Source organism: Oryx dammah, unplaced genomic scaffold (assembly GCF_014754425.2).
Source record: "Oryx dammah isolate SB20612 unplaced genomic scaffold, SCBI_Odam_1.1 HiC_scaffold_23, whole genome shotgun sequence".
Taxonomy (NCBI): Eukaryota; Metazoa; Chordata; class Mammalia; order Artiodactyla; family Bovidae; genus Oryx; species Oryx dammah.
Genome location: NW_024070207.1, coordinates 111512271 through 111522611, shown reverse-complemented (window position 1 = coordinate 111522611; position 10341 = coordinate 111512271). Strand labels below are relative to the sequence as shown.

The 10341-nt window shown below is 39.6% G+C and overlaps 1 protein-coding gene across 1 annotated transcript; it reads left to right on the top strand.

The window, feature by feature from the left end:
* The first annotated feature begins 6843 nt into the window (after positions 1-6843).
* Positions 6844-9552, top strand: DDX53 (DEAD-box helicase 53). Its single transcript, XM_040266659.1, is given in 2 exon segments — positions 6844-7273; positions 8087-9552. Coding segments are annotated over 2 exon segments (1896 nt in total).
* Positions 9553-10341: the final 789 nt, after the last annotated feature.

The following is a 10341-nucleotide window of genomic DNA, read 5'->3' as shown; positions in this document are numbered from 1 at the left end:
GGAGAGATTGGGGGCAGGAGGAGAAGGGGACGACCGAGGATGAGATGGCTGGATGGCATCGCGGACTCCATGGACGTGAGTCCGAGTGGACTCCGGGAGATGGTGATGAGCAGGGAGGCCTGGCGTGCTGCGATTCATGGGGTCGCAGAGTCGGACACGACTGAGCGACTGAACTGAACCGAACTGAGGTTAAGCATTTTGAAAAACTGCAAAAATGTTTTCCAAAATGATTGTACTATTTTACATTCCTATTAACAATGCCTGAAAGTTCAAATTTCTCCTTTTACATCCTTACCAATACTTGCTATTATGTATCTTTTTTTACTTTAGCCATCTTAGTTGGTGTCAAGTGCTATCTTATTGTGGATTTGATTTCTATTATCCTTACGACTAAGAATTTTGAGCATGTCTTCAGATGTGTATATCCTGTGGTTAGCTGAAAACTTTTTCAGAACTCCATTTTAGTTTATCTGTAGTGCTTTTTAAATTTTTACTAAGATTGTTTGCAGCATCATGTAAGTTTCACGGGTACAACATTATATTTGGACTTCTGTATACACTTACCTGTGGTGCTTTTGAGTATATATATTTGTATGGCTGTTTAGTGGTTGTTTCAGATATTGCTTTATCTATAACTTATCATAGTATACTGGTATCACTGATGAAATTTAGAAACCTTACCTTTCTGTATGTATCTTTACTCTCCCCTATAACTGCTTTAACTATTGGTATTTTCTCTAAACACATTTAAAATCATATTGGACATTGTTATAATTTTGGTTCAATTGTCAAAAAACAATTTAGAAAACTCCAGAAGAAAAGGATACTCTTGTATTTACCTATATTTTTGCTTATTGCTTTCTTTCCTCCTTCCTGATATTCCAAAGTTCCTTCTGTTATCATTCCCTTTCCATTTATAAAACGTGCTTTAGCCATTATCTTAGGTTAAGTCTGCTAGCAAAAACTTTTCTTAGTTTCCCTTCACTTGAGAATACCTAGATCTCATTTTCATTTCTGAAAGTATTTTCTCTGGATATGGAATTCTGGGTTGATCATTCTTTCCTTTCAGCATTTGAAAAATATTAGGCATCTTCCTTCAGCCTCCATTTGAACTGGCATTCCCCCTAGAAAATGTGTCATTTCTACCTGCTGTTTAAGAGTTTTCTATTGTCCTTAGATTACAGAAGTTTGATCTTGATGTGTCATGGCATGGATTTCCTTGGGATTATTATGTTTGGGGTTTACTTATTTTCTTGAATCTGTAGGTTTATACCTTTTGTGAAATGGGAGATTTCCACTCTTTATTCTGTTAAATAATTGCTCATACCTATATTTGTTGTCCTCTTCTGGAACTCCAATGATATGAATATTCGAATTTTTTATACTGTCCACAGTTTCCTGAAGCTCTATTAATTTTGTCTCCGTCTGTTTTCTCCAGCTTATTAAGACTGGGTAGTGTTTAATGTTATGTTTTCAAGTTCCCTGCTTTATTACTATCTCTTATCAATGGGGAGCACGTGTATACCTGTGGCGGATTCATGTTGATGTATGGCAAAACCAATATGATATTTAAAGTAATTAACCTCCAATTAAAGTAAATAAATTTATATTTTAAAAAATAATAAAAATAAAAATATTTTTAAAATAAATAAAGTTTTCTTCATACAGAAAAAAAAATTATTTGTTTTACCCATGCAGGAATTTTGAGTATTGTATTTTTTCAGTTCTAAAATATCTATTTGATTCCTCTTTGTATCTTCTTATTCTTGCTAGGACTTTTCTTCTCATTTGCTTCAAGAATGCTTATAACTGCTCACTAAAGCTCTTTTCTTTTCCCCCAAAGAATGGTTGCATTCAAATTCTTTTCAAATAATTTCAATGTCTGTTTCTTTTCAGTGTTGGCATCTATTTTTTTCTCCCCTAATTCAAGCTGAGACTGTTTGGGTTCTCAAGAAAATGAGTGATTTTTCAGTTCTTAGACATTTTGTATATCATGAGACTTTGGATATTATTTAAATCTTTTGTTTTGGCAGACCGCCACTGACACAGTGCTGGTGTGGCAAGTTGAGCCCTGCTTCATTACTTCCAGGCAGATGTGAAGTCTTGGCTCCCTATTTGGACATCACATGCACTGTGGAGAAAGTGAGGTATGCCTCATTACTGCTAGGTGAGGGTGGAAGTCCAGGCTCCCCATGTGTGTCATTGGTTTCCAGTGACATGATGGGGTGGGGGGGTTGGGGATGCAGAAGGAATCTCATTCCCTCTAGCCAGCGTTTAAAACATAGACTAAGAGACTTGGTCTCCTTGGACCCACCCCAGTAGTGGAGGAAGTGTATTTCATTACCAGTGGATGAGGATGGAAATTTAGGCTTTACTCTTGGCCTTTGTTGATGGAGCCAGAAGTATACTGTGGTTACTATCAAAAAGATTTTTTCCCCAGCTGCTCCGTTCTTGGTCATTTGGCTAAAAAACAAACAAACAAAACATTCCCACCCCCAAACAAAACAAAATGAAACAAACAAAAAAAGTTTTTCTTGGAACTTTTTTAAAAATTGTGCTTGTTTCTGGATTGCAGACTTCTCCAGCATAGAATCCAAGATATAAGGGAGAAAAAAAAGCAAACTCAGAGAATTCACCATTTCGTCATTCCTCAAATCATTCCTTAGTTGGTCTGCTTTCTCTACAGAATTCAGAGACTTATTGTTTGTCTTACATGTAAAATAAATAAAAGAGGAGGAATAGGGAGGTGTGTCTACACCACCTTGTCCAGAATGAAGTCTTCCCTTATTCTTTTTATAATGTGGCCACTAGAAAATATAAAATTGTATCTGTGACTCCCATCATCTTTCCAGTGGACAGAGCCACTGTAGACCTTAGCTTTCTCACTTGCAAATGAGAAGGTTATAAGAGATGCTCTCTACAGTCAGTCCTTTCCACCTCTAGAATCCCATGATTCTAAGGATTCTTGGGGTTCTGTATATCATGCAAATGATATAGATAATGCTGTTGTTCTTTCCATTTACCTCCACCATAGATATCAGAATTGGAACAGTCCTGGAAAGCCCTTCAAATGCCTCAAAATAGAGCCAAGGGATTAACTGAAGGTTATTATTATTTTTAAAATGAATGCCAATATGTTAAATTTCCATAGGAAATAGTTGGTAAGCAAGAATTCCTCCAAAGGCACTTATTGCAGGTGCTAATCAGCTTACAATATTTTTTCTTTACTGTTCGTGCTAAAAGAAGAATTAATTACCTCCATAGCCTCACTTCATATACCTAAATAATGCATTCCCTCACTCTGTGGAGAATAAACTAAATTTGATAGAGAAAGGCTTAATGGGCAGCTAAAAATAGCACTGTAATCTCCTTGAAAGAACTCCCAGCACGCTCTCTCTTTTAGAAAGACTTTCCTTTTCTAAAACAGTTAATGAATGGTTCTTGTTTCCTTGTGATTCTCTCCCTCATCCTATCCTCCCACACATTTTGAAAGACTATTAAAATGCATTTTCTTACAACATTCATGATAAGCCATCTTCTCGAAATCCACTGGATCATTCAGAGAACAATCCCAGTAACTTGCCCAGGAAATCCTAGTTTCCTAGACTCCTTATTTAAACATTGTGACACTGCTTTTCAGACTTTCAGTATAAGATATAAGTTCTCTCCTCAACTCTGCAAAGCTCCCCAGGCATCCAGCCATGTCTCATCCCAATTTCTTTCCTTGAAATATGTGTTTCTCCATCACTCCACAAAAAGGGACTTCTTGAAAGTCATTGCTAATTTCCTTCTGCCAAATTCAGTATTTACCTCCTGTCCTTTATGAAGCATTTTACACTGTTTCCCAGGCCTTGTCAACATGTTCTCTTGCTTTCTGTCCTATTATCATGCTTTCTTTGGATTCTCTTGAAGTTCTCTTGCTTCTTCACTGGGCTTTCTGTCCTCCTAGTCTCATTATCTAACTATATGAATTCTGATGCCTAAAGGTATTTGTAAACCTGTCTTTCATTACTCTCTATTTCTTGGGAAGAATAGCTAAGCTATTTACCTTACCTTGCATGAACTTGACTATATTCTATAGCATCTACCAGTTTCAGTGTTTCCACATGAAAGAGGAGGAAAATACCTACTACGAACTTGCTGTGATGTAATATATTTTAAGTGTTTCATATACAATGGGACTAAAAAATAATAGCTTCTTGGATCTCTTTTCTTTCTAGCTATTATTTTCTATGAATTACTACTGCCACAGCCTGTTCACATCTCTCAGTCCAGGGTACTTAAAGTACCACAAACACAGTCCTGTCCTTTACTTCACTGCATCTTGCTTCCACGATATGGACCTGCTTCCCTAATTAATACAGTGTCATATGACTCCTTCACTTTAGGTGCACTCCTTTTTAAACCATATTAAACTGAAACTCATTTGAAGGTCTTTATGGTCCCTGAGAGTTTCCTTCTCCTGATCCAAACTATCTTTCTCCAATTCCCCTTTTTCTTAACCTGAGTCTTCTGTCCTAGTCCTTCAGGCCACCTTCATTATTTTCCCAAGGCCACACTGGTTTCATCCCCTGAAACTCAAACATCTTTTGATCTTTAGTTCCACCCTCAGAGTGGCAGATCAGACCTACATCCTTTACAGGACTTTGTCTCAACTTTCAGTCTCTCAGAACTTCCTGCTTGCCATCATAAGCAATAACTAATAACATCCTGAATTATCTATATTTGCTACTGTGCTAGATGACTGCTTCTATTAATAGTTCGCAGGGTTTCACATACCAATAACAAATGAAAACCAAATCTAACTTCTGGTACTAGTTTTAATGCTTTTTGCCTAAGTAAAGACCCTTAAAAATCTTTTGTGACTCTCATTTCCTTTCTAAAAGGATATTTTACAAAAGAAAATCAGAGGGTACAATGCTAGAATAAAAAAGTTTAAACTGAATAAATTTAGATTTATGAAAAAAATGTAATGCCCCCCCTTTTTCTTTTTCATTTGGATATGAACCAGAGAAAACTGTCAGGGAAATTCTTGAACAGGCATTTGAGAATCTTTCTATAAACCTAAAATTATTCCCATAAAAAGTTTAATGAAAATACTGAGAAGAGGTTCCACTGGCAAATTCCTTTGATAAATTTGGGTTAAACAAGGCCCAATTGCTGTACACTTGAAAATAACACAACATTGTAAATCAACTACACTTCAATAAAAATTAAAAAAAAAAAAACAATGCCCAACTGAGTTTCTCAACTCCTGTAATCATCAGAGCTTCTGAGATACCTAATACATACTGTCTCTAAGAAGATACAAGGTGCTATATTTCCCAAATGTATTTGGCCAGTAACCTTTCTTTTTTCTTTAAAAAGCATCTTTGCAGGAGAAATACTGAAATAGAGAAGCCTTTTCTCAATGTATCACAGACTTGTACTTGATATGCAACCATGTTCAAATCTTAATCAGCAACTTTGGCTTGAAGAGAGAACATACCACGAACATTTAACTGGCAGAACATGAAACTACAGGGTAATATGATGGATGAGAGAATTACCATTAAAACTGCATTTACTATTCTGCTTCAATTGCCCAAAGTTAACAGGACAAATATAAAAGGATAAATATTTAGTGTATTTTAGTCAAACAAGGGGGAAAAAAATCAACCATGTAAGTACGGGATGAGGAAGAAGAGACTTAAGTGTCCATAATGTGCCTATGAGCAGCTTTGTGTCTTGAGTTTGTAGGTCATGGTCAGTGAAGAGGATCTAATGGGAAAGGTTAGTTCATTTCTGTGGACTTTGTTTAGTTTACGGCTACATCTTAAAAGGTCCACAATGAATCCTTTCCAAAGGAGAAGGAACAAGATGAGAGGCATTTTGGAAACTATGTCATATCTAGAAATGTTGAAAACACTAGAAATTTTACCCTGTTGAATAGGAAAATTAAGGGGGTTTGAGAGTGGCCATTAAGTATAAAAGGATACAATGCTTTTACACTGCACCTAATTAACTGCTTTTACATAGATAGCCTTCTAGTGCTAATATCCCTGAATCTATGAGACTACACAGAAAGGGAAAAATTAAGAGGCACTGACAAGAGTGGGAAAGTATTTAAAACACCTTCGAATTTAACAGAGACCCTAACAGAGAGCTCTTTTCTAAGCAGCATCCCTGATATAATAATCAGAAACTGCCTGAACAAACGTTGGAGTTTAGCTGAAGAATCAGAGGCAAAAATGTCATCCCTCACAATGTACCTAAGAGATTTCTGAAGGTATAAATTAAGAGAACAGGGAATTGATTAATTTATCTAGATCCAGTACTGTTGTTGCTCAAAAAGAAATTTACTGAAATAAAGAAACACATAAATATATAAACAAGTAAGTTGATTTTCAAAATTCACTTTTTTCCTCCTATGCAAATAACTGGATCACAAGAAAAGACTTGGGTAAGTTCAAGGCTTGCTTCAAGTCTGCTCCCACACTGAGCCAAAATCAGCATGAGCCCAGAGACTGAGGCACCTGTGACACTGAAGCTGGGTAAACACTCAGGCCCCTTTAAGCATAGGTAGGGTCAGCCCCTGAGAGTGACTGTTGCTTTAAATTTTGCCTCACAGGCACCTGTTACCTCACAGTAGGCCCAGCCCTGTGATTGGTCAGCCTATCCAAAGCCCCGCCCCAACTGACACTATATCAAAGACAAACTTCCTAGGCAACAGCAGTATAGCTGCAGACCAGCTGGCGGTCAGTTGGTCTCCAGCCGGAGGAGATGAGAAAGGAGCCAGATGATACCTCTTTTCCCAGCTCAAGTTAGACGAGAAGCCAGCACTTACTTTACCATTGCCCACAAATGGCGTGGGCGCCAGAGCAGAAGAGGATGGAACCTACTTTGAGGGATCTACGAGATCGCCAGGTCAGTCGGGATGGCAGGGGTGGCAGAGGCTGGGGCTGGAGCCACACCTCTGGCCGCGCAGAGTCTAGGGCGTCCAATTACCGAGAACCACCGCTCTGCTTTCTCATCAAGAGCAGCATGATCGGTGCAGTGATTGGTTGTGGGGGATCAAAAATAAAAGATATCCAGGATTCTACCAGTACAAAAATACAGATCATAAAAGGTGGTCCTGAAGCTGAGGTAAAAATTTTTGGCAGGAAAGACATGAAGGCCAAGGCCAAAGCGGCTATAGAAACTCTTGTTAAGAACCAAGAAAGAACCTACAGTTCAGAATGCAATGTTGATAGTGCTGCCTCTCAAGCTTTTGCCAGGAGAGGCTGGAGCAGAAGTAACACCATCAAAGCCACTCAACCCAAAGATGACAGGACCAAAGCAGCCCAGCCCAGAGACTATGCAGCCACAGTGGCCCAGCCCAGAGGCTATGCAGCCATAGTGGCCCAGCCCAGAGATGATAATGCCGCCAGAAGGGCCCAGCCAGGAGATGACGTGGCCAGAGAGGCCCAGGCTGAAGACGACACCACCACCAGAGGGGCTCAGCCCAGAGAAACTGCCTCCAGAGCTTCCCAGCCCAGAGACGAGGATGCTGGTAGAGACCACACAGCCAGAGAGGCTCAGGCCAAAGACAACGACATCACCAAAGAGGCCCAGCCCAGAGACTATGCGGCCATAGTGGCCCAGCCCAGAAACTATGCAGCCATACTGGCCCAGCCCAAAGACAATGCTACCAGAAGGGCCCAGCCTGGAGACCATGAGGCCAGAGACCCCCACGTCAAAGACAATGATGCTGCCAGAGCAGCCCAGCCCAGAGATGACAATGCCACTGGAAGGGCCCAGCCCAGAGACCCCACAGCCAGAGAGACCCAGGCCAAAGATGACACCACCACAGTGGCCCAGCCCAGAGATGATGCCACCAGAGGGACCCAGCCCAGAGACTCCACAGCCAGAGAGACCCAGGCCAAAGATGACACCACCACAGTGGCCCAGCCCAGAGATGATGATGCCACCAGAGGGACCGAGCCCAGAGACCATGGGGCCAGAGAGGCTCAGGCCAAAGACAACACCAGAGTGGCCCAGCCTAGAGACTATGCAGCCATAGTGGCCCAGCCCAGAGATCACAAGCCCAGTGCCACCCAGCCAAAAGATGTCTCTGCTAGAGCAGCTCAGCCACGAATAGACTGGGATCGGGTAAAAGCTGGAATGACAGAATGGAAGAAAAGAAAATGGGCAGATTTACCACCAATTAAGAAAAACTTATACATAGAATCCAAAGCAACACAGTCATTGTCTGAAGCCAAAGTGGAAATTTGGAGAAAGGAAAATTTCAACATAAGGTGTGATGACTTGACAGAGGGTGAGAAACGTCCCATACCCAAGCCCACCTGTACATTCGAAGATGCCTTCCAACAATATCCTGAGATTATGCAAAGCATTAGGAGAGCTGGTTTTCAAAAGCCAACACCAATTCAGTCTCAAGCATGGCCAATTATTCTACAAGGAATAGATCTTATAGGGATTGCACAAACCGGAACAGGCAAAACACTATCCTATTTAATGCCTGGGTTTATACATATACATTCTCAACCAGTATCCAGAAAGCAAAGGAATGGACCTGGCATGCTAGTCCTTACACCCACTAGAGAATTAGCTCTGCAAGTAGAAGCTGAATGCTCTAAGTACTTATATAAAGGTCTTAAAAGTGTTTGTATATATGGTGGTGGAAACAGAAAAGGACAAATAAAAGATGTTACCAAAGGTGTAGACATCATTATTGCAACTCCTGGAAGACTGAATGATCTACAAATGAATAACTTTGTCAACCTAAGAACCATAACCTACTTGGTTTTGGATGAGGCAGATAAAATGCTGGATCTGGGGTTTGAACACCAAATAATGAAGATCTTATTAGATGTGCGCCCAGATAGACAGACTGTTATGACAACTGCATCTTGGCCAAACTCTATCCGTAGACTAGCACAGTCTTATTTGAAACAGCCTATGATTGTTTATGTTGGTACTCTGGATCTCATTGCTGTAAATACTGTGAAGCAAAACATAATTGTTACCACTGAAGAGGAAAAACGATCTCTGATCCAAGAATTCCTACAGAGTCTGTCACCCAAAGACAAAGTCATCGTGTTTGTTGGCAGAAAACTTGTGGCTGATGACTTATCAAGTGATTTAAGTATTCAAGGAATACCTGTCCAGTCCCTGCACGGTAACAGGGAACAGAGTGATCGAGACCAAGCATTAGAGGACTTCAGAAGTGGAAGAGTGAAAATACTGATCGCTACCGATTTAGCATCCAGAGGTCTTGATGTCACTGATGTCACACATGTATATAATTACAATTTTCCACACAATATTGAAGAATATGTACACAGAGTTGGACGTACTGGAAGAGCAGGGAAAACAGGTGAATCAATCACCCTTGTGACCCAAGATGATTGGAAAATTGCTGATGAGTTGATTAAAATTCTCCAAAGAGCCAACCAGATTGTGCCACCCAACCTCCAATCAATGGCTGATCGGTTTAAGAAGCATAAGCGAAATTAGGAGATAGCAAAAAGATCAAAAAAATCTCAAGAAAAATGCACCGAGTTTAATTAACATCCATACCTTGAAAATTTTCACCTACTAGAATATCTAAGAATGGTTTTATTAACATCTGCACCTTGAAAAATTGTACCTACAAGAATATCCAAGACTGAGTTTAATTGATGTTTCCACCTTGACAAGTTGAACCTAAGAGAAGATCCAAGACTGGATTTTACTGATGTCTCCCACCTTGAAAAGTTGCACCTACAAGAAGATCCAAGATCAAGTTTTATCATGTCTACAACTTGAAAAATTGTAGCTACCAGAAGATCCAAGATATGTGCAAGTTATGCAGTACTCAAGTTACCTAAGGAAGTATTGGGAACATACTGTCAGTCATAGGACATTCAGCTAATTCTTAAACCATACCACTAAGCTTTCAAAGTATGTTCTTGAATAAAATCAAAAGTGCTTTGGAAATGAGAGAGTGTTGTGTGTTTGTAAAAGTCTGCTTTCTTTTATAGCCTGCCATGTCCAGCTGTGTCTTTTCAAAAAGACTTGGTAGACAATAACAATGGTGCTTTTCTTGCTTTAAAATAGTTGTACTGAATTGGAAACTAGTTTTCATCAAGCTTAACCAAATCAAAATATTTTATTTGCCCCCAGTGGTCAGTGACAGAATTCCTAAAACTATCTCCACTATAATTCCCTACTTTAAAAAAATTCATTAGAAAATAAATGCTCAATGATGACCCTGTATGCAGGACAGCAAAAAAGACACAGATGTGTATAGCGGACTTCTGGACTCAGAGGGAGAGGGAGAGGGTGAGAATTTGGGAGAATAGCATTGAAACATGTATA